The sequence below is a fragment of the Triticum urartu genome, chromosome 5, assembly GCF_003073215.2.
Source record: "Triticum urartu cultivar G1812 chromosome 5, Tu2.1, whole genome shotgun sequence".
NCBI classification, from domain to species: Eukaryota; Viridiplantae; Streptophyta; class Magnoliopsida; order Poales; family Poaceae; genus Triticum; species Triticum urartu.
The window spans coordinates 620042138-620066498 of record NC_053026.1 but is presented as its reverse complement, the minus strand read 5'-3'; the positions used below and the strand labels follow the sequence as shown (position 1 = coordinate 620066498).

Here is a 24361-nt window from a genome sequence, read left to right as displayed (position 1 = left end):
GCTAGGGTTCTAGTCGCCAGGATGAGAGGAAAACGATCTAAGCACGTACAGCGCGTACCGCTTGAATGCTAATGACCTTGCAAAAGATATACTTGCTAGAAATATTTTATTTGGTGTATGTGACTTTAGTTTCTTGGTACACAGCCATGTGAGGCACATCCACACGAGTTTCATCTAATATAATAATATGTCAGAGGTACTTCATTCCCTTTGGTTTCAATGATCCAAGAAATCTTGCAAATTATGGATTGTGTTGTGCTAATTTCTGATAATTCATACAAGGAAAATACTTTGCAATAGAGATAACCCGATCTGATTTTGTGTGTACCTTCCCCTCTGATTCTTTGCCTTGTCACAACATCCCCCTACCTATCTTTCATTGCTTATCTTCTAAATAGTAAAATGTCTATTGCTCGCTGGCGCAGTCCATCGTGTTTCTCCAAACCATTTTAAAGGATAACACATCACCCCATTCCACCATCTTCTACATTGTGTCTTTGTAAATCTTCATGTCCAACCTACATTGTCAAACAAGGCTCTCCTTGGATGGCAATATCAATGGTAGAAGAGCTACTATGGAGTCATTTACACACTTTTTTGCATGTTAATTGCAAATGTTCGAGAATCATTGGCCCTTTCCGTAAAACCTAACTCCCCAAACCATCTCCTTAACTGAACTCCCTAAAATTTGTGGGGTCCGCTTTGAAACAAAAAAATTAAAAATTTAGGGGCCTTCCCACCTTCTTCTAGGTAGAATCAGGCTCAAACGGAAATATCACATGGTCAAATGGGAGGCCATGTGCAAGTCTAAGGAGCTTGGTGGTTTGTGAATCACTAACTCCAAGGTGATGGATAAGGCTCTCTTCCTTAAGTGGGTATGGGAAATTGCTTCCGACCAGCAAAGGCCTTTGGGCAATATGCTTCGAGCTTAATACCCGCAGGATCGTGACATTATTTTGTTGATATAGTGATTTGGGGCTCCCATTTTGTAAATGGGGCCCAAAGCATATTAAACACCTCTTTATATCGGGGACTAAGCACATCAATGGATCTATGGATTACTGGCTGGCCTTATGGGTTGGGGATGTCTAGGCGACTCGCTCAAGGACAGTTTCCGGTTGTTCTTCGGCATCACTGCGTACCCCCAAGTGGACGAGATAGCCTTGCCGGATGGGTGGAATATTCATTTCAGGAGCTCCCTGGTCATATCAGAGTCGGTTGTGTGGGATACGAAAGTGTACCCTAATCTCCTAGGTAGATTCGGTAATTAATATCAACATGTCTCAAGGGACTAATTGACGAGGAAACGATCATCATGTCCCCGTGTCCTTGGGTTCCATAAGGACCACCACTATCGGGCTAACCCCAAGAGTTGGGAAGACCTAGGTATGCTATGGAGATTGGATAGCAGAGCCAGCAGGAGAGGAATCAGGGTCGAGGCGGACTAGTGGAGAAAGCCCACCACGGCATGTCCCAAGTAATGTAAGCTTAGCAGCGTCGAGTATATAATGCCAGCAAGGGAGCATACAGGCGATCCAACACATGCTTGAAACCGAGATGTGACACCCCAGATTTTGAGCAAACCTGACGATGCTACCACACCACTCTAAATTTCGGTAGCATTTCCTTTATTTCTAAGAAAAATCATGAATGTCTCTAACCACAACATGAGATTTATGTAATGAAATAAATCTTTTCATGAAACCAAAGAGACAATCTTGATAACTTGTTATAGTTCTAGCTGGCAATTAAATACAAGTTCTAGCATGTAGCATCTCTTCCAAGTGGGAAAGGGCAACTTAAGCATAAAGTGGGGAAATACAATGCTCTTATTCATAAAAAAGTTTAGCAAAATCTTTGAATTTATGGATATGATCAAACACAATAAATCATATGTATGTTGAGTTTTAGCTCGAATATTATTACTTTAAATATTCATGTTCTACACAACATAATCTTTATTATATTACACTACTTAAAAAGAATGTAAAGTTTCCATTTCACCCTTTCCTTCGTCGAATCTCTTTATGTATGTTCCCCTTCCATCCTCTTTTTTGATTTATTCCCCCATCTTTGATTTTTCTCTCATCTATTTTTCCTAAAAATCGACTCAATCGTCCCAACTTATCACAATTAAATTATATTTTCTTTGGCAAGTCAGGACTTTTTTTTTACCAAAACTATACTCCCTCCGTTTCATAATACAAGACATTATTAAATCTAATATACTCACATATTGAATGTAATACCACCTTATATTATGGGACATGGAGACTACTTGACAATAAGATGGCAGATAAATCATAGTGATTTATTTTCTTTCGTACGTCAATAAGTTCTTACCTAGTAAGTGCTTATAACAATAAGATGACAGGTAAATCATGGTGATTGCATAGAAACTTGCTAAGATATTAGCATAAAATATAATAATAGATGTGCAGTCATAGCCTAATCTATCACTTTCTCCATCCCATAAATATAAGAGCGTTTTTGACACTATGCACTCATTGCAACGCACGGGCAATTACCTAGTCAAACCAAAATATAGCGCAAAACATTTTGACAACAAAACATTTTAATACTCCAGTATTTTTTATGCAAATATTTTTTTGAGACATTTAGGCAAATTATTTAAAATACATGCAACCGTTAAAAGGCCGCGGTAGAGATGCAAAAGGAGCTCCTTAACGGCCTAGAAGAACTCCCAGTCGCAGGCCCCGACTCAAGCCCGCCCGAACCCAGACCAACAACACCCACAGTCCAAAACTCCAGAGCGACGGGAACCCACCACCACTCTCTCGCCCGAACCAGACGCCGCACCGCACCCGCACCCGCACAGCCCATCGGCGACCTCGCCGGAGAAGAGAGAAGAAGGTGAGAGATGGAGGCGGCGGCGGCGGCGGCCGGCGTGCAGCTGGGCACCTCGAAGCCGCAGATCGCGACCCAGGCGGAGATGGCGGAGGCGCGCCTGCCGATCCCCTACCGCGACCAGTGCGCGCACCTCCTCATCCCTCTCAACAAGTGCCGCGTCGCCGAGTTCTACCTCCCCTGGAAGTGCGAGCCCGAGCGCCACTCCTACGAGAAGTGCCAGTACGAGCTCGTCATGGAGCGGATGCTCCAGATGCAGAAGATCCGCGAGGCGCAGGCGGGCGCCAAGGTCAAGGGCAGCGTCACCATCGGCGTGCCCCTTGCCCCCTCCACCGCCAAGCTCGCCTGATCCGTCAGATTCAGGTGAGCCGCCCGCTCCTCCCCACCGTTTCTTTTTCCGTTCCAGGCATTGCGTCAACATTAATTAGGTTGATTGGGTGGAGTTCGATGGATAGCTAGGGTTTGCGGTAGGGTGGTTGACCCCTATAGCTGATTGCGAGACGATTGTGTCGGGTTCGACTCAAATTCACGGGATGCTGACAAACGTTTAGAGTCTAGATCTGTAAACCGATGTAGGCAGGGGATCTGGGATCCGCTTTCATGCCATATCCTTGCATTTCGCTGTTGCTCCGTCCATTTCTATTTTTATTCTGCAGGTTTATACTTTTTTGAGTTGTGAATTGTGAATGTTTCGACCTTACAGTGCTTTGACAGTGCAAAATGGGATTGATTACACTGGTGTAAGGCCTACCCGAATCCCTGTGTGTTTGGCCTGTGAATTATTCATTTCGGAGGTTTATACTTTTTGAGTTGTCAAATGTGAATATTTTGTGGCTATAGAGCTTTTGAAATGCGAAAAAGGGTTACATAGGTGTAAATAAAGCTAACATGAATTCCTGCTGTTTGGCCTGTGGATTTTTGTAGAGCTTCAAAGCTAATTCATAATCTATTCTGGAATTCTTTTTAATATATGTTTTTCGTGGCATCAGTGAAGCATTAAAATTTTAGACTGGTCTTGGCAGCAGAGGGGGTATCTGTTCTGGTTATATGTTGAATTAGAAAACAAAGCTTCATTCACAAACTTGCTACCTTACTGTCTCAGTCTCTGTGAGACCTTTTTTCCCTTTTCATTCTTTCATTTGGCCTTGCTGTATGCCAGTATATTGAAAAGCTGCCTATATCTTTTGGCATTTGATCTCAAGTATGCATTTCCTGTTGAGCTTAGCCGTGGCGAAACATTTAAGGTCTAAAATTTTAAGTTACAAATGCATGCCTACTCAAGCAAAAATCATGAAATTCAACTACTAAAAACATGAAAAGGCATAAAACAACCATGAGAACTACTAACATACTATTGACACTTGAAATGCTCGCTTGATGCCACAATACGACAAGGAATGGGCGGTGCAGGAAGCAGTGGCCCGGAGCAGGTGGTGGTGCAGCAGGCAGGAGTGGCATGGAGCAGCAGGAGGGTCTAAAATTTTAAGTTACAAATGCATGTCTACTCAAGCAAAAATCATGAAATTCAACTACTAAAAACATGAAAAGGCATAAAACAACCATGAGAACTACTAACATACTATTGACACTTGAAATGCTCGCTTGATGCCACAATACGACAAGGAGTGGGCGGTGCAGGAAGCAGTGGCCCGGAGCAGGTGGTGGTGCAGCAGGCAGGAGTGGCATGGAGCAGCAGGAGGGTCTAAAATTTTAAGTTACAAATGCATGTCTACTCAAGCAAAAATCATGAAATTCAACTACTAAAAACATGAAAAGGCATAAAACAACCATGAGAACTACTAACATACTATTGACACTTGAAATGCTCGCTTGATGCCACAATACGACAAGGAGTGGGCGGTGCAGGAAGCAGTGGCCCGGAGCAGGTGGTGGTGCAGCAGGCAGGAGTGGCATGGAGCAGCAGGAGGGTGCAGCGCCGCACGGAGCGGTGAGCGGCGGCGCATAACAGTGGATTAGGGCTCGGGAAGTTGGCCGACTCAGGAAGGATGATTTTGGGGAGAGGTGGCTGGTTTTCTTTTTAGCGAACCTGCTGAAAACTTTATTAATCGAAAGAAATTATAGCAGTGATGCAAATGGATCATGAGGAACCCCTAGCCAAATATGACGATCTTGATCTGAGTGCCAGAATTTTACTAGCTTGTGTGCCTCACAAATAGCGCTACGTTCTATACCTTCTCTCGATGCTGGCATTTTTTGAGAGACCGTCCATGGTGGCTGCCTGGCTGCATGTGGATGTTTTGTCCGATCCACGTTGGGCCTTAAGTTCAATCGCTCCTGCCCAAGCCCAAAATACCTTCTCTCCCTCAACCTCACATACCCCTTCATGCGCAGAGGTCACATAAACAGGCAAACAGCAGCACCGCTGTTCGCTACCGGAGGAATCTGAAAGAACCAGCGCAAGAATAGGTAGGGAGAGGTCTCTGCTCTGGCTACGGCGACCTGGGTCGGCCACCCCAGCTCGCCCCAGTGGTAGATCTGCCACCGACTGTGAAATGCATCGTGTTTAACTATAGTGAACCGTTTGTTCTATCAATTTAATCAATTCAATAGTCTACGTGAAATATACCTCAGTCTTCTTGAGTTCATAAATCATATTGTTATCTAACCAGCTTGATGAATAGGTTAAAGGCACAACTTTATTTAAAAACCAGTACATATATCTGTTGATTTCTGGTTACATTCAGCATCCCAGACCATTCTCACACTTACTGTTCTTCCTTGAATTCAATACACCTAATGCATCTGCCCTACATTACTTTTCGAAACCTCATTTACTTCATACTCCGTAGTTGGTATGCAATCAACCTTCAGATTCTATACGAATGCTAGAGTTTTTAATCTCTCTATTGAAATGGACGACGCTAAAAAGATCCCTGTTTATGTTTCCATCTATTGAATGGAGTGTAGATGCTAGTAAATCACTAACTGGATGGTATTGCAAAATGTGACCTATTGATGGAGACTAAGAAAATTGTCCTTCGACCCTATATTTTTTATTCTTTCTGCAAATATGTTGTCATATCCGTTTAATGATTTAGATTTTTACACTGAAAAATTGCCACCTGTTGAACTTGTTAATCAAATGCGAAACACCGTAGCTTGGCACTACCACATATGATAAATCTCGGAAATGAGCATATTGTGGTGATGATTCATATTTGTTCTGTACAATTAGTTATTAGTTCTGTCTGCTTCTTGCTAAGTCGCTTGCTTTTTTTTTTAGAAGCTTGTTCAACTTAAGCTTAACAGGGGTAGCCTTTCTAATTCATGCAAGAAACCATCATAAGATGGAATTCAAAAGAAATGGACATATATGAAACTTCACTTTTACCTCACATTTGCACTCAGTCAAGTCTTTTGCCCACTCATGATATGTTGAAATTATCACGAATGTCTCGTGATATTTAAGGAATCTTTTGGATCTGATCCCATATGGCTGCAAACCGTCCACTGTAAATCATGTCTTTTTAGCAGTTCCATGGTCTTGTCTGATAACTCTGTTTGCAGCCTGTGGTATACGTACAACTAGTATCCTTTGGGTGGTCGATGCTAATTCATTTCGTTAATAGTAACTGCAAAGGAATCCCTGTACTTCCAACTTAACATGAGTAACCTGTATAACTGATGCAAGGAACTATCATGAGATCTAGCTCATAGAAAGACTTTAGTTTTATCTAGCTCAAAGAAAAACTTACGTTTTACCTTACATTTGCATCAGGAGTCCTTTGCTTGCCCGTGCCATATTGAAAACACAATGGATGTGACATTTAAGGAATCTTTTGGATCTGATCTAGCCCATATGGCTGCAAACTGTCCACTGTAAATCTTGTCCTTTTAGCAGTTACATGCACGATCTTGTCTGATAATTCTGTTTGCAGCCTGTGACAACAAGAAACAAAGGACAGAATAATTTTGTACATACAACTAGTGTCCTTTGGGTGGTCCAGGCTATTTCGTTCCATTAATAGTAACTGCAAAGGAATCCCTGCACACGAGTAACCTGTCTAACTCATGCAAGAAACCATCATGAGATCTTGTTCAAAGAAATAGACTTCAGTTTTACCTTACATTTGCATCAGGAGTTCTATGCTTACCCGTGACTTGTTGAGAACACAACGGATGTGATATTCAAGGAATCTTTTGGTCTGATCTAGCCCATATGGCTGCAAACCGTCCACTGTAAATCATGTCTTCTTAGCAGTTCCGCAATCTTGTCTGATGATTCTGTTTGCAGCCTGTGACAGCAAGAAACAAAGGACAGAGTATAATGGCATACTACAACCAGTGTCCTTTGGCTCGTCAAGGCTCATCTGTTCCGTTAATAATAACTGCAAAGGAATCCCTGCACTTACACTGTATGTGGGGTACTCTTGCCTTCGGACTTAGTGCATCATGACATTTTGATGTGAAGGTTTTTGGCATTTGCAATCCTTTCTATGCTGTCCATCAGGTTTTGTCGCCTTTGACTGTTCATTTCGGGTATGCGGGGTCAGTGCCTTCAGGCCAAAATTGATAGGTGCTGCTCTGTTATCTCATTCTCCTAAATGACAATGGCCTTCTGAGGGGTTTGTCTCCCATGTAAATTCATCACTACGCCCGTCTGATGGTTAACGTTTGGGAACAAGAGTTTCTTTCTTCCCTATCCGTTTTGGCCTGAAGCAGGGTCAGAAAATGCGACGCTGTTTCCCCTGGTAGTCTTTGCTTCTGTTATATTCCTTTCATGCCAGACACTTCATTCCATCTGATATGATCTAAAAGGTTTTATTATTAGTTTACAGAGGGAGTACTTTTCTGTGGCGCATATTTATCACTCAGCCATCATATTTCTATTGATCAATGGATTCCTTTTGGATGCGCAGGATGGGTTGGTCATGGGAGCTCGAAGGGCGCGGTGCTTGCAAGGATCATCAATGTTGTTCTTGTATGAACAAAACATGTGTTCTGTTTGAATTAACTCCCGTCTTGTTTCCTCCTGCCTTTTTTCTCTTTTGGTGCGAGCACCTACCAGTTTTCTTCTTGTTAAGTGTGATGATGCAATAAGGAACTAGATGTCTATACTCGTTGAGTGAAATGACACCTTGAAGTTTTGAATGCAATGCATGGATGTCTGCTTATGTAGCCAGCTACGTTGATGTAGTAGTGCCTCTGTTATAAGATGATTATCTTTGCTTGTACTCCGCTAAACCTTGTGAGGTTATCGTGGCCAAATGTTGTTCTGAGCCTGTGACCATGCACGGGCCTTGTTTCTTTTCAGTCGGTGGCGTGACTAGTTTTTCATGTCTGGGCCAGTGAGCCATGCCATTCTTTGCCCACTGGATGCAAGTTTCAGAGACGGGTCTCGACTCCAACGCCAACGCGGATCACCTATGGACATCATCAAATGTCCGCAGGCATAATGTCTTTTGTGAAACTGCGCTGACAAACGGAACCAAGCCCGTAGCCCTGTAATGTTTGATCCTGACTAGCTGCATGTCTGCCAGTGAGCAGCGCCATTTTGAATGCCATCGCCTAGTGCAAGCTTGAGAGACGGACGGGTCTCAAATCCTGGTCACCCTACGTCCGACGTCCTTGGCAATGAAACGAGAACGAGCGCCGGCGCCGCTGCAGCGGCATATGCGTGCACTGGGCGGACACATGCAGCGTGGCAGGCAGGGGCGGCGGCGACATTGGCATGCATGCCAGGGCAGGGCAGGGGAATGATGATGGCACACGGAGAAAACAGAGACGGGCACATGTTCCATCCATCCTCCAGCATCTAGCTAGCCAGCCAGCCAGCCGGCCGGCCAGGACTAGAGGCAGCGTGCGTGCGTGCGTGCGTGCGCATCGGACGACGGACGGACGGAAGATCCATGGGCGCGGGGGAGACAGAAGGAATCATGGCGTGGTCGTGGGGGCGAGCGAGGCAGGGAACGGCAAATTGGATGGATGGATGGATGCCCACTGCATGCGGCATTGCCCCCCTCGCAGCGCAATCATGCCGCCACTTACTGCTCTCGTGAGAGAGGCCGACCGTGTCCTTCCGGCGCGTCGTCACTGTTCCGCGTGTCATCCATCTCATCATTCTCTCTCAGGCCTCAACTACTCTCCCGCTCCTCCATCCAATAACGACATGGCAATTTGCAAACCAATATGTGGTTGGATGGTTAGAGAAACAATGGTATCCGAACCCACCAGGAAACCTTGATGCTCGCATTATTTCTGGATTTATTTCAGGATTTCCGGCGATGCGCTTTCAGTGGGAGAAGACATTCCCGTGACGACAAGGCGCCTACGACAACTTTGTAATTCTTAAGATGATATGCCGGCCCAGTCTTTTTAAGGTGCTCATAGGGATAGAGTGTGTATGCGCGTTCATAGGAGTGAATGTATACACGTATGTATGAGCGCTTGCTCTGTACTATGTTAAAAAAACATGGCAATTTTTTTGGGTTGGATCCTGGCGCATCTCTAAAGCGGACCTCAAACCCAAGGGATCGACCAAGGGTCATCGAGTATTTAATCGGAACACCACACCGGGCCATTTGTCGCTGATGGACGACTAATTTGGCCCCAATGCCCTATTTGCTGACAACTTTCGTCGGCTTTTTTGGATGCGAAAAAATGTTTTTGATCATCTCTAGCATGGTGTCCGGTCCTTTGAAGACTACTTCATCTTAAAGAAGGATGCCGTTGGAAGGATCGGATTCTATAATATCAGAAGTGCACGAGATCATTGCGGATGCTTCCATATGCCATGCCCGCAGATTCGTGGGCAAATACCTTCGAATGCCCGAGAGCAAATGCAGAGATGCTATAGTCATATTTGCTCCCGCGATGGTCTCGGTGTTTGGACCTCGGTACTTGAGGGAATCAACTGTAGCAGACACCAAGAGGCTCTTGCAATGTCCGAAGCAAGAGGGTGGCCAGGTTTGATTGGATCTCTTGACTGCATGTACTGGAGTGGAAGAACTGTCCAAAAGCTCTACACGGGCAATATCAAGGTCATGTTAAGAAGCCTATCATCATTCCTGAATGCATCACATGATCTCTGGATTGTACAAGCTTTCTTTGGCAATGCCCGGGTTTCACAATGACATCGCTATAGCGGTCTTCATTGCTGGCAAGGCTGACTGAAGAGAAACCTCCTCCTTGCAACTGTACTGTCAATGGACATGAATACAAGATAGACTACTATCTGATTGACAATATTATTCTCCGTGAGCTACTTTTGTCACCATCATCTCTGAGCCAGTTGATCAGAAAATGTTTCATTTTGTCCAAAGATAAAAAGCAGTTAGAAAGGATGTGGAGAGGGCATTTGGAGTACGCCAGGCCTGTTTTGCAGTTTTTCATGGACTTGCTAAATTTTCTAATTGAAATGATTCCCCGCTCTAATTAGAAGTTAAAAATAGATTAGTCAAAAATTGTGGCTTGCTAGAAACAATGCTTGATATGACCGGGAAATTGAGGAGACCAGAAGTATAGCAGAGAGGGTTTATGAGGCTAACCGAGGAGTGGGAGAGCATCAAGGAGAGAAGGGGTGCTCTACAACTCAACGTTGCGACATGCCTGATTTTGGCTGGGTGAAAGCAAATTGTGATGAGGCTATGTCTAAAGCATTAGGCGTCGGTGGCGGAGGCACGGTTCTCAGGACCACGATGGGATCTTCTTAGCGGGAGCGTGCCATTTTTTCCCTTTGGTCGCCTATCCGGAGCTTGCAGAACTACTAGCCTGTCGCTGGGCTATCAAGCTTGCTATAGAGATCAACGTGAGGAGATTATTACCGGAGACAGATTCACAGGTGGTGGCAAAGAAAGATATCTGAGCATGAGAAGTGTCTGTCTTCTGTCAGCGTATGGGCATGTGGTTCAGGAGATCAAAACACATCTTCAAACTCTTGACGAGTTTAAGGTATGCCGGGTGCGTCGCTTTGCAAATAGCGCGGCTCATGTTTTAGTTAGGGAAGGTTGCGTCAATAAGCGTATAAGACTTGGTTCCAGGTGCCACCAGAGTGCATTGTCTAAGAGGTAGCATCGGAATTTGCCGTGATTTGAATAGAAACGCAACTATTCCAACTCAAAAAAAGAAAAGGAAAAACGTATGGCCAGTCTATTTGGCTTTCGGAGTTCTCCGTCGATGTAACCCGTGCTGTGGCCGCCGATTTGGTCGGTCCACCGTAATTTTGGAATGCAAGGTGTTCCAGTTTCAAAAAAAAAAAAACGTATGGGGCGAACGTTTTCCTGCTGTGCGCGCCACCGGTAATTAATGCACATCCGCCCCTACGGTTGCCAGCCTAGCTTGTGATCGATCGATACATGCCCTGCTTCCTTTGCCACATGCCGGCTGCTACGCGTACTGTAGAGTAGTCACCACACAGTAGTACTACATACGCACGCACGTACCACAAGTTTAACGTGTTCCGTCGACGTGCGATCAAGTGCTGGCTGGTCCATCCATGCATGCATGTGCACGCAGACGGCGCATGCAGAGACATCAAGTCATGGCGAACGTACGTACGTGCTCCATGGCGTGCGCCGGTCAATGCCTGCAACCATCCCCATATGCAACACAGCCCCGGCACAGCCGCTTCAGCTCCGCCCACGCAGTGTCTCAGATCGTCTACCTCCTCGGTTTTCGTCTGGTTTTCTGCTAATTAACCGCCCATTCTCTTCCTCTTTATCAATGAGATGAGGCAAAAATTTTGCTTCCGTTTTTTTAAAAAGAAAATAGTACATCCGTTACTAAATGTAACATGTTTGGCAGTCTAGTTTAAACTGCCAAAATCGTCTTTTATGTTTGAAAACAGAGGGTGTACTTGTACAGGAGTACTTTTTCTGCGGGTAAATCATGCATGCAACTAGCTAGCTACTTCCTCCGTGTTATAAACTAGTGTAAAAAACGTTTTTATATTATAGGATGGAGGGGGAGTAGTTAATTTGTGTGCTCGTTTTTGCCACTGATGAGGAAATAGCAGCAGATTCGTGGTGAGCTTGTTGGCTAGACTGATCGATGCAAAGCTTTTTCATGGTCGGTTGGCCCCCCTGCTACGTACGCAGGAGTGCTAGCTAGGAATCGACGGTGGGTGTTGGCAGTGGCATAGAGGATCAGTGGGTGTAGGGCGCGAGGCCATGATGATCCGTATGATCCGCTTGCTTTGCCCTGCATGAAATGATGGCGCCGCTGTCTCCTGTACTGCAACGCCTCCTGTTCCCCCCACTTATCTCTCTTTCTCTCTCTCTCTCTCTGTCTTTGTACATCGTGCCCATCACCTGCTGAAGCTCCCTCCTTCCTTTGAAAGATCTCAAAAGTTGTAGTACGCTTTTCATGGTTCTTCTATTCAGTTTGTTCCTTGTCGACTGCACGTACCCATGACCAGTGTATTCAAATTCCTTTAGAAACTTTCCATGGAAATGGCACGGCCGCTTCGAGTGGTAAGTAGGACTGTAGGAGAGATCCGGCGGTCAGAGCTCTCGAGGAAAACGCACTCAATGACGCCGTTCAACATCTTCGACTTGATTGGATCTGTAATTTGTTTTTCTCCTCTTAGACCACAGCTAATTGCATATATAATCGCCTATGCGATGATAAGTTATGCTATTAGTGATGATGCCACCTGATCTCCATCATGTTCTTGTTGATGCTAGCTGATGATAATTCAGTCTATCATTCCCCTTTCAACTACAGACTCACTAGGTTTGTGTGATAGCTAACCTTTCGGTTTTCCCAAGACTAAAAAAGGAAAAAAAAGTTGACTAGCTTTTTTTGCAATTGATTGGTACTATACTATTTTTCAGTCCAAATTCAGAGATCAAATCCTTCAAGTCCTTTTACGACTAATCAACCATGCACCTTTCTGACTAATCAAACCGTACCTGCATTCACTTTATTCCACCTGGGCTAAAATTCTGCAGTTAGCTAGCTAGTCACAAACGTGCATACATCCATATGTGCACTACTTCAGTCATTCAGTGCACAAACAACTCAATCTCGTACTACACATGGGTCACGGTCGGTGACAAGATTGAGCTTTTCTAGCTAGGTTGTTCCGATTCGACGCATCCTTTCGCATCTGCATAATCTCTCTATAACCTACAACTACAAGGCTACAAGCACCACCCCACCCACTTGTGATTTTTCAGCAAGCTCAAGGCATATCTATTCCAGCTTCTCTCGTGGTATTCATCGGGTGTGTTGAATTTTTTTTGCGGGGTACCGAGTGTGTTGATAACTTGGCATACTACCCTCTTTTTCAGTAAACGTGTGTTTTCGTGAGAACTAGCCATCTGTAAGGTGTCTCGTGAGGTGGATCAGACCCTTTAACGCAAGTTTCGCGTCTTGTAAAAGCGGATAACTATATGCTTCCTATGTTCAAATTTGTTGGGGTTCTAGGTATGTTCGAAGTCAAACTCTCTTAAGTTTGAAGTCGAACTCTCTTAAGTTTGATCAACCTTATAGAAAAATTACCAATATCGACAATATTAAATATATATAGTATGAAAATATACTAATGAAAGTAATTTGATGTTGTAGATGTTGGTATATTTTTCTATAGACTCGGTCAGACCTAAACAAGTTTGACTTAGGATAAACCTATAACTTCAAATATCAAAAGCAAACTATTAGGACCACCACTTCAAGTTTAATTATGGATTCCTGGGGCCTCTCTTAATATGCTCGGCCAACTTTGTGTGTTGTTTGCCGGTCGATTCAGAGGGAATGATCCATGGGGGAGGGGGGATCGATATTTTGGAACGGAATGAATATGTACAAGCTGCCCATGTCCAGAGGTAAGTACTCTCTCTGTTTCTATTTACTCCATATATTAGTTTTGACCTAAGCCAAAGTTCATAAAGTTTGACCCAATTTATCGGAAGTAATCAAAATTTTCACAATAACAAATATATATATATATATATATATATATATATATATATATGATATGACAATATGTTGAATGATGATTCTAATGGTACCGATTTGGTATTGCGGATGCTAATATTTTTTACATAAATTTTAGTCAAAAATTAGAAAACTTGACTGGAGACAAAGCTAACGTGCGAGGTAAATAAAAACGGAGGGAGTACTTGTAGCAAGCGAGCAGAGAATGCAAGAGGAGGGAGAGAGGACAAGCTAGGCAGGTGCGTGTCAGTGGGAACACAAGGCAGGCGGAAAACTAGCTTTGGCACTGCCGCTCATGCATCCCTGTCTTCGTCCCTCCTCGCTCGGGTCAACAGCGCTGCGCCCATCTCATAATTATCCCCTCCCCATGGCAGTGGCATGCATGGCAGCAGGCATATGCCCTGCAACGCATCTGAAACCCCTCCTTTGTCTCCAACCTTTTGTCTCTTCCTGTTCTCCCTCCCCCCGCTCTCTGCTCTCCTACGCAGCAGCATTCAACACTCCTCCGTACATCTCTCCTTGGTTGGGTAGCTTAGCTACCTGTGACTGAGAGCTGCCGAGGTGTTTAGTTGGAGCGGTATATAAGCTGGCCCTCATGGTCGACCACGGGCTCAGCTCCTGCGGGCAGGCAAAGCATACTATCTTTGCTGCGTCGGCTGGTGTTTTGGCTGAGATAATCTAAGCTCGAAGCTGAGCCAGATCGGCGACCATGGCGCCTAGGACAACCAGGGAGGGGAGCGGAGGCGGAGGCGGCGGCGGCGGGGTGAGGCAGTACAACAGGTCCAAGGTGCCGCGCCTCCGGTGGACGAGCGCCCTGCACCGCTGCTTCGTCCACGCCATTCACAGCCTCGGAGGCCACGACAGTACGCCCTCGCTCGCTCGATCGTTCTGATGTTTGGCCGTGCGCATGCATCGATCTAACGCGCGCATGCATTGCAGGGGCGACTCCGAAGCGGGTTCTGCAGGTGATGGGGGTGGGAGGGCTCACCATTTCTCATGTCAAAAGCCATCTGCAGGTCTGTTAATCCAATCCTAGCTAGCTACATGCTTATACCCATATACCCATGGATCTTGTACACGCATGCATGAGCTTGCCCGGCATCTTCCTCCTCCTCCTCTTCTTCTTCTTCTTCTTCTTCTTCTTCTTCTTCTTCTTCTTCTTCTTCTTCTTCTTGGACGGAGTTGGATCCCGTACTGATGATTGATGCTGCCTGGTGGTTTGAAGCAGATGTACAGGAACATGAGGAATGATCTTGGAATGCAAGGTATACATTTACATGCATGAATATATGGCCACATATGCATAGTTGCACATGTGCTCTATAGGATTTCCGTTACTTCTGCTCATCTGCTGTCCAACGTTACATATTTTCCAAAGCTAACACAAACTACCAAAGCAAGCACAATTAATAATTGAATAAAAAGAAATCGCCACGGGGACCATTGATTGTTGGGCAGAGCATCCGAAAATTGCTGTACGTACAACGAATTACCCAGCACAACTCGCAACAAAGTGAAACACTTTTCGAACTTGATAGTCGTAGGTTAAATGCAATCGTCTTTGTGTAGTACACTTTGATGACGCATATTAGTCTGTGTGTACATGTGCATGGGTGACATGCATGCATGGCACACTTCCCCGCCACAGCCAAAGCTATCGATTCGTACCGGTGCATGCATGCATGCAGCTACTGTGCTCCACACTTGAGTAATTCCTTTTTGCCAATGCATGTTGTGGCGGATCGAGCAGGGATGCAGCAAGTGCAACAGTCGGGCCAGGAGGAGCACACACGCTCAACAGGAGGAGCCATGGAAGTCTGCACCGATGATGATGGGGAGTGCCGTGTCCCCGGCTACGGCTCGCCAAAGCCTAGAAAGGAGCCGACGACGCTGCCGCTCCACCCGCAACTGAAAAGGTCACCACCTTTTCCATGCTCCTTTTTCTTGTTCACCCGGTTGTTCATTCAATCTGTCTCTTATTTTCTCTTCATGGCACTCCGGCCGTACCTAGCTAGCTAGCTAGGCTCAGTTGTGATGATGACTGATGAGTCACTGCATGAATAATGCATGCATGCATGGCGACACTTCAGACCAGAACTCCATTTTTGCGCCACTTTTTCTCCTCGAATCTTGAGCTGACACCAGTACTATATTCCAAGCTACTTGGTGTACCTACAATTGTTAAAATACGACCGACCGAGCACGCGATGTGCTCGTGTAAGTATATTTGGAAGTTTTGCCGAGCAAGACCGCCAACGGTCGAGTTCCGTTGGAAAGCTAGCAGTACACATGTATACACTTTCTTGTGGGAATGTGGGATTATCCATAACCCCTTTCCTATACTATATCGAGATATTTACATATCACTGATCAATTTACTAATGTGCGGGCAGCATTGTACTCCCTCTGTTTCGAATTACTTGTCGCAGGTATGGATATATCTAGATGTATTTTAATTCTAGATACATCCATTTCTGCGACGAGTAATTTGGAACGGAGGAAATAGATCTTAGTGATAATCGGTACTCTATTCGATCGATATTCAATAGTCGCTGTTTTAGTACTACTTTATAGTAATATAATTACTATGTAAGAAACTTAATTCGCTACAACCAAATAATTAACAGGAGGGCATCTGAGACGGAGACAAGGGAGGAGGTGAGCGCGAGCCCCACGAGCCTGCTGAGAGTGCAAGGAGGAGGAATATGCGAGGGTAGGGGCATGTCGTCGTCGTCCAGCCACGTACCGGCGGCAGCAGGTGGACACTACTACGTGCGTATGGATATGATGCAGGCGCATGCCGTGCTTCAAGCGCCACCCATGGCCGCGGCTCGTTTGGTGGAGCCCCGCCCTTCGATGCCGCTGGGAATAAAGCAGAAGCAGAAGCATCGGCGAGAGCCCTGGATGCCTACAACAAGGTTGCACCGCGATGGCGAACTCGCCGCCGCCTCCACGCTCGAATTCTTGGGGTTCCTGGTGGCTCCGGGGCGTCATCCTCCCCGTCCCCGTGCTGCCTGCTGCGATGGCTACCCTATTGAGGTACGCACGTGCACTCTGCTTACCAGCAAGCATGCCAATGTGACAATGTCTCTATATATCTTGTTTCAAAAATCAATGTACATCTAGAGCGATTGAATCCAGTGCTGCACTTGCATTTGCCGAGAGCCGAACGGATTTATTGACCTTATTACAGAAGAGTAAGTAAAGAATATCTAATGATGTTCGTGCCATGCAGGTCGGCATGCCTCCTAACCGCCCGGCCGCATACACGGCCAGCCGCACCGACGGTGTCCGTCCGTGCAGACTCGAGCCGCCAGGCAACGTCGTCGACGCCGGATTCACGAATTTGACTTTGGCCGGCGAACGCGACGGTGGCTGCTCGCTGTCGCTGGCGCTGGCCCTGTGCCCCGCCGGGGGCGGCGGCGCCGAGAGCAGCCTGCTCTCGTCGTCGACAGCCTCGTCGTCGTCGTCGTCGTCGGGGAGTCGGATCAGCCTCGACCTGTCGCTGTCCACGCACGACTCGTAGATACGGGCCCACTGGTTGACATGGGCCATTATGAGCTGTCCTGACAGATTTTGCCGATTTTCGCTTCAGGTTTGGGCCTGCCACTGGTCCATGTTAAATAGTAGCGGCCTGTGATTTTAGCTTTGTCCAGGACTTGTGAAGCCCAATGCATCCAAACTCCATGTCCAACGCTTGGAATGGCTATGTAGGCTAGAGCAATATATGCTCTTAGAAGTTTTTTTTCCAACAAAGGGTAGATTTTATTAACTCAAAATGAAGCCTCAAGGGGATACAAACACAACGAGCATCACATCCGACCTTTGCATAGTTAGGATGCACAAAACCAGCACCAACGCGCACATACAAAAATCACACCGGCAACTAGCAAAGTCAAATAAGACCGAAACTATACCTTGGTGCAGTAAAAAGAGAAAAAAAGACTCTGAGGCGATCAAAATACTGATCAACAATCTATGCTAAGATTGTTCTGAGAGGTTAATCTAGATTTCCTCTAGATTTCCTCTGTGAGATGTTGGCTCTGAGAGGATTTGGGACCAGGTGGATAAGTTGGATTAAAAGTATTACCCAAGGAGGCTCTGTTGGAGTCAAACTGAATGGGGAAGAAAGTGATTTCTTCTTAACTGGTAAAGGATTGAGATAGGGAGACCCTGTAGCGCCCTTGCTTTTTAATTTAGTGGTAGATGTCTTCTCCAAGATGCTAGTTAAGGGTTCCCACTCTGGTTTAATTAAAGGGCTATGCCCTGAATTGATGCCTGGAGGGGTGACGTGTTTGCAGTATGCAGATGACACCCTGCTGTTTTTAGAAAAAAGTAGTAGAGTAGCCTTAAATCTTAAATGGATTCTTACCTGCTTTGAACAGGTCTCTGGAATGAGGATCAACTATCACAAAAGTGCCTTAGTCCCCATTAATATTGATCCCCATGAGTTAGAAGAGTTCATTGATATTTTCCAATGTGTGGTTGGGTCATTCCCAATCAAGTATTTAGGGATCCCATTGCATTTTGAGAAACTGAGTAGGGAAGACTTGCAGGAACTGATTGATAAGAATTTGGCTAGAATAGCAGGTTGGAGAGGGAAGTTGTTCTCTTATTTAGGGAAGATTACACTCATTAAAACTTGTTTAGCTAGCATCCCACTGTATTTGTTGTCCTTTTTTAAATTCCCTAAATGGGCTTTGAATCTAATCAATTCCCATATGGCTAACTGTCTGTGGAGTGACACTGAAGGTGCTCACAAAATCCATCTAGCTAACTGGCCATCTATCTGTATGAAGAAGGAGTTTGGGGGCATGGGGGTCCCGAATCTTCAGGATATGAATGTTTGCCTGATTGGGTCTTGGGTTAAAAGATACATAGCTGGAGAGGGGTCCTTGTGGAGGAAAACCATTGATAACAAATACAATACTAAGAACCCAAACATTTTCTATTGTAGAGACCCACATCCTTCCTAGTTTTGGAAAAGTTTTTTGTGGTCTTTGCAAGCTGTGAGGGTAGGATATAAATGGAATGTAGGAGATGGTAAGCTGGTTAGATTTTGGGAAGATACCTAGTATGGTAATACCCCTCTAGCTACTCAATACTGGGACTTGTATGTCTTGGTAAATGAGAAAAATCGGACCATTGCTGAGATTTGGGATGGGCAGGAGCTCAAATGCACTTTTAGGAGAACCTTCTCGGATGAGTTGATGTCTCAGTGGTATGAGCTTGTGGATATCCTCTCCCTGACTAAATTTAGTCAGGAGAGAGATTCCTTAATCTGAAAATATGGGTCTAAAGGGATTTACTCTTCTAAATCCTTTTATGCCATTATCAATTTTAGGGGGATTCAACCTATCTACCTACTGTTTGGAGTGTGAAAATACCACCTAGAGTACAAGGTTTCCTATGCTTTTTTCATAGAATAAAATCATGACTTGTGATAATATTAGGAAAAGAGGTATAGCAAGACCTCTAGAGTGTGTGTTTTATAAAGAATTTGAAATCGTGCATCATCTGCTCTTTGACTGTTTGGTAGCTAGGCTGGTGTGGGCTGAGGTGAAAACAGTCTTTAATTTTGATGCGAATGGATATGAGTCTGTAGCAAGGTTTTGGTTGTGCGGTAAGAAATGCAAACAGCTGAATGTTGTGACCTCTGCAGTCCTGTGGGGGTTGTGGAATTTTAAGAATTCTGTTGTCTTTAATAGATGCTCTTGGATTTCCCTGAAGAAGGTGCTAGGCGTGGTTTCCAGGTATCTTAGGGACTGGACCAAGCTGTTCCAAGATCTCCAGGGGAAAAATGCAAGAGTTTCAGGAGCTGATCTGGGAACGGTTGAGAAAACCACTGATGCTGGATCCAGGATGATCTGTCGTAACTGGTTTGAGGACAAGAGTGAAGATGGCCTCTAGAAGGTGGCGGTGAATGCTGCTCATGGGGGGAGGATTACCCTTGATTATCAACTGCAACACCCAGAGGAAGCTGACAGTATCCATGTGGTCAGTCTTGGGTGGGAGCCTCTTGTCTAGAGCAACCTGGTGTTTGGGCTCTTTGCGTGGTGTTAGTGGTTACTGTAATGTAATGCCTATGATACTTATGTCTTGATGTTTACTAGGTTGGAGAGTGGGTGGGCTAGTTAGAGATGTTTTCTCTTTCCTGAATCTGTTTTGGGTGGTGTTTGATTCTGTAAGACTTGTCACACTGTGGTTTCTTTCTATATGAAATGGAGCCGGGGGCGATCCCCTGTTTATCGAAAAAACAATCTATGCTCTTAGAAGATATCCTTTGAGAAGGTTATTATTTTTTCTTATGGCAAGATGATACAATGCATTTGTGCTGGCTGTCCCATAGCCTCTAGAAAGTCTATGTGAGTTTCCTACACCACATCGGGATTAATTAGGAGGGGTGTGTGTATGTACGTGTCTTTATGTTCGAGTATATCTAAATAGTTAACCTCAATAACATATTTCTTCAACATGCAAACATGACACCTAAGCATGTAATATGCATGGAAAATATCCACCTCAATATGCTACCATTCATATAAGAAGGCCCGCCTCACGGCCTCATCATGGGAACATGCATGATAATTTCCATTTTTATGCTATTTATGTTGGGAAAATTTTGTTTTTGCCACTCTAGATTTCGCCAATTTTTCTTATGCCACTCTAGATTTTGACATTTCACTTTTGCCACTCTTAGTTTTTGACAATTATCACAATTCCCATTCCCGTGGCAAAAGCAAAATTTTGAGAGTGCCAGTTGTGATAAATGTGAAAAGCCAAGAATGGAAAAAATGAAATAAAATTATTTTGCTTTTGCCACAGAATCACTAGGGAAAAGCCTAGCAGCAGCGCGGGTCTGACGGCTATCAGTAGCGCGGGGACCTGCGCTACTGATACGGTGCTACAACTAACACTTAGCAGTAGCGCGTTCCTACCAGCGCTATTATTATAGCTACTTAGCAGTAGCGCCGTCCATACAGGCACTACTGCTAATGTAACTAGTAGTAGCGTTTTCTGCTCACCCGCGCTACCACTATTCTATTTTTTAGTGTACATGATGTCCATGATGAAGTAATATATCATTGTGAGGAAGAAACATGCATCAGATTCATTTGGATGAATCAAAAGTTGAATTAGGACGACGATCCTACTAATTTAACTTTTGGTCACTTTTGATCCATCCACATGAATCTAATCCGCGTTCCTTCCACATATGATATAATAACTAATCATGATCATAATAACAAATCATCATGATAATAATGATCAACATCATCATCATATTAATATAAAAACTCTTGCATCATATCACCAACAAAACTAGCTAATAATTATCATAGTCATTACCACCAACACTATTTAATCATCATAGTCATAGTGTAGCTATCTAATCACCACCAACACTAGCTAATAATAATCATCATAGTCATTACCACCAACACTAGCTATTTAATCATCATGGTCATAGTGTAGCACATCATCATCTTCAAACTCATTCTAGCTAGCTAATCACTCCTGCTGCTCTCTCTCGGATAAAATAGCATAGAACATGTGTAGCACTCCTGCTTCATCATATTGGAGCATGCAGATGAACCTATCTCCTAATTGTGGGCTGCGCTTCTGATTGCTGCCCCCTAGTACTTCTCTGCGATCCTTCACAATTTTGCTCCAGTCTTTGACTATTAAGACTTGCTGGCTTTTAAAAATCCTGAATGCACTAAAGTGCAATGTAGGATGTCTTGGTCGTAAGCTAACCATGGACATGCAACCTTTAGTCTCGATCCAATGAGGCACAACTATCATCGGGAGTCCCTGTTGAAGAACATCGTAGTAACATACTTAGCAATGAAGTTTAGCTTAAAAAATAATGTATGCAAAAGATGTCTGGGGATAAATAGTAAAAATCTTACCATCTTTCCTAAATAGATGTGACCGTAGTTCAATGCGAACACTATTGGTCGCACGTTTTGAGTACTGAGATTTTCAAGTCCATGAAAATAATTTGTCTTGACCGTATCGAGATCCTCAAGCCATAAAGCATAATGACTTATCTCCTCACAGTTTAGTTCAGCCCCGAGACAGTAGTAGGTCATGTATACCAAGCGCCGGACATGTTTGCTTGAATGGAAATAAGTTGTCAATAGAAATTATAGTTGTCAACTATTTTTGAATAAACAATATCCAAGACATAAATATGGTTGAGAAACTCACATAATGGTAGAACTAGAGGCGTCTACACATCGACTCAGATGTCGATATTACCTTTAATATCATCTTTCGGACAAATATCAAAGGTGATAAGCATATCAGGCTCAAATGCATAAGCCTTGTATAGTGCTCTTCAATTTTTGCATTCAAAATAGGTGTAGGTGTCTGCATTGTATAATTTTGCGGTAAAAGTATAACCATGCTCAGTCCTCAAGTGAACTCTCTTTACGTCCATAGTTTCCATAGTATTGAAACCAATCTTATCCAAGACAAAAATTCTTGCATGGCAGGGGATACGCTAGTAGAATAGTAAAAATTAAAATTATAAGTTGAAGCAAAAGAATAAGAAGTCATGCTTAATTACGAAAAATACGTCATTGTTGACGACGACATGTACCTAGGGTAGGGTAATAGGCCTGACCTAGACACCCTCCCCAAGGACATTGACCTAAAGTCAGAAGCATTCGAGGGATACAATCATTCACTCGACCATAAACATTCCACTCGGAAGATTCAAGTTCACTCGACCAAGGAGTACTCACTCGACCGTAACAAGAATCACTCGACGGATAGAAGATCTAAAGTCACTCTGTATGGCAATGGTCAGGCGTTACTCTATAGACTTAATAGTCATTCATGTATCTTTATGGCTGGCGTTATCAGTAACGCCCCATCTTTATGTACCTTAAACCCTGTGTAATTGAGGACTATATAAGCCACCCCCTCCTCTGGCACAAAGGTTCACACCCCCTATAACTTCACGCATATTCCAATCGACTGAGCCTCCGGGCACCGAGATGTAGGGCTGTTACTTCCTCCGCGAAGGGCCTGAACTCGTACATCTTGCATGCACAATCTCATCATAGCTAGGATCTTGCCTCTACATTCCTACCCCCCTACTTTACTGTCAGACTTAGAACCACAATAGTTGGCGCCCACCGTGGGGCAGGTGTCTTAGCGACTTTCCGGTGAGGTTGCAGTTTTCTTCGACTCTTTTCATCATGGTTTCCGGTGGAGGTTTGGCTGAGGGCCGTGAGATCCGTCTCGGCGCGCTCGTCTTCATCGCCGACGACTCCACTTGGCTTCAGGAAGCTCCTCTCAACGCTGAGGCGCTCCCCGTCCGTGGAGCGACGCACTTTCGTGCGTGCGTTCGCGGCGTCCTACTGCGGCAGCCATCGACCCAGTATCGGTCGGCACCCGCAGTACCTTTGCTCCCCGCTGCTCGCCGTTACAAGCGATCCGGTCGGTCGTGGCTTCAGCGGTAGGTGAAGCACGCGGTGGCACGTCAGTCGGCCACCCCTCAAGTCGCGACAATTGAGCCGGCGAATCTCTCTACGGCCTGTTCGACCTATCGACTGGCTCCGTCGAGACCTTGTCCGAGTGCGACAGCAGCGACCCCGCGACAGAAGTCCTGATGGTCGACAAGCCCCGCAGCCCGCCTAGCATGCGTCGCAACGGCGACAATGATGGTGGTGGCGAGCCATCGCGTATTCATGAAGAGTATCATCCTAAAACTCTCTCTTATCAGCAGAGGGAGGAACTTCACCACCGCAATATGGAGGCCCTACACACGCCCGTTGTTGGAGAGACCTATAAGGCTCGGGCCTTGGAGGCAGTGCATTTAGCCACTTTGGCTGAGCGCACTCGACTAGAGAATCTTCAGTGTTCACTCGACGAGCATGCTCAGCGGCAGATCCCCGAGTCCAGCCGACGACAGCGGCAATTATTTCCATCGGAACCACAGGTATACCGCACTCTGATTCAGAATCTTACTGATGCGGCCCGTATAGCAGAATCCATTTAGCCGTCCCAGTCGGAAGCTGGTAGAGGTTTAATGCAGATCAGAGCGCTGCTCCGAGTAGCAGGAGAGCAGAACATGGCAGTTCTCAGTCGCGCAACATGATCCATAGCAGGTATGTGGTGGCTGATGCCGTCCAGTCGGCTCATAGCCCAAGACCGACTCCGCGACATGAGGGACGTGGGCATCGTCAAGGGCAGTATTTGGGTCGGAATCATGAGCAATATGATCGTTGGCTCGACCGCGATGACCGCCGTCGAGTGCCTACAACCCCTCTATGGGGTGAATCGTACGTGCCCCGGCATTATGATGATAGGCGCACGTACAACGAAGAGCGGAGAAGGCTGGTCGACCCAAGAGAGCCAGGGTTTGACGCAAGGTCAATTTTGGTGCAAGGTCTAGTGGACAGGAATTGAGCACAAAGGGAAGGGCAAGACAGAGATCGCCCGACTGTAAACAGAGTTCATGTTTCTGGTCCCGAGTGTTTTAGCAGAGCCATCAGAGTTGCAGAGATCCCTCCCAACTTCAGGTTGGCGACTGGGGTCAGTAAGTTCACTGGTGAATCAAAGCCTGACACCTGGCTTG

The 24361-nt window shown here is 45.2% G+C and overlaps 2 protein-coding genes across 2 annotated transcripts; both read left to right on the top strand.

The window, feature by feature from the left end:
• Window positions 1–2731: 2731 nt before the first annotated feature.
• On the top strand, window positions 2732–8003 carry LOC125511320 (NADH dehydrogenase [ubiquinone] 1 beta subcomplex subunit 7). The gene is made up of 2 exons (XM_048676664.1): window positions 2732–3231; window positions 7749–8003. Exon 1 carries the CDS (start codon window positions 2882–2884, stop codon window positions 3215–3217), a length of 336 nt encoding a protein of 111 aa, XP_048532621.1. The 5' UTR covers window positions 2732–2881; the 3' UTR covers window positions 3218–3231; window positions 7749–8003.
• A 6178-nt stretch (window positions 8004–14181) lies between these two features.
• Window positions 14182–17554, top strand: LOC125506326. Its single transcript, XM_048671169.1, has 6 exons — window positions 14182–14630; window positions 14707–14783; window positions 14996–15032; window positions 15518–15683; window positions 16395–16806; window positions 17003–17554. The coding sequence occupies exons 1-6, from the start codon at window positions 14477–14479 to the stop codon at window positions 17291–17293; spliced, it is 1137 nt and encodes a 378-aa protein (XP_048527126.1). The 5' UTR covers window positions 14182–14476; the 3' UTR covers window positions 17294–17554.
• The last annotated feature ends 6807 nt before the right edge of the window (window positions 17555–24361 follow it).

What these genes read in the sequence shown, in the direction of transcription:
- LOC125506326 (XM_048671169.1), top strand. Translation starts at nt 14,477, where the DNA reads ATGGCGCCTAGGACAACCAGGGAGGGGAGCGGAGGCGGAGGCGGCGGC. An exon ending in ATGTCAAAAGCCATCTGCAG is followed by an intron (nt 14,784 to 14,995) that starts GTCTGTTAATCC and finishes GGTTTGAAGCAG; the next exon opens with ATGTACAGGAACATGAGGAA. An exon ending in GAATGATCTTGGAATGCAAG is followed by an intron (nt 15,033 to 15,517) that starts GTATACATTTAC and finishes CGGATCGAGCAG; the next exon opens with GGATGCAGCAAGTGCAACAG.
- LOC125511320 (XM_048676664.1), top strand. Translation starts at nt 2,882, where the DNA reads ATGGAGGCGGCGGCGGCGGCGGCCGGCGTGCAGCTGGGCACCTCGAAG.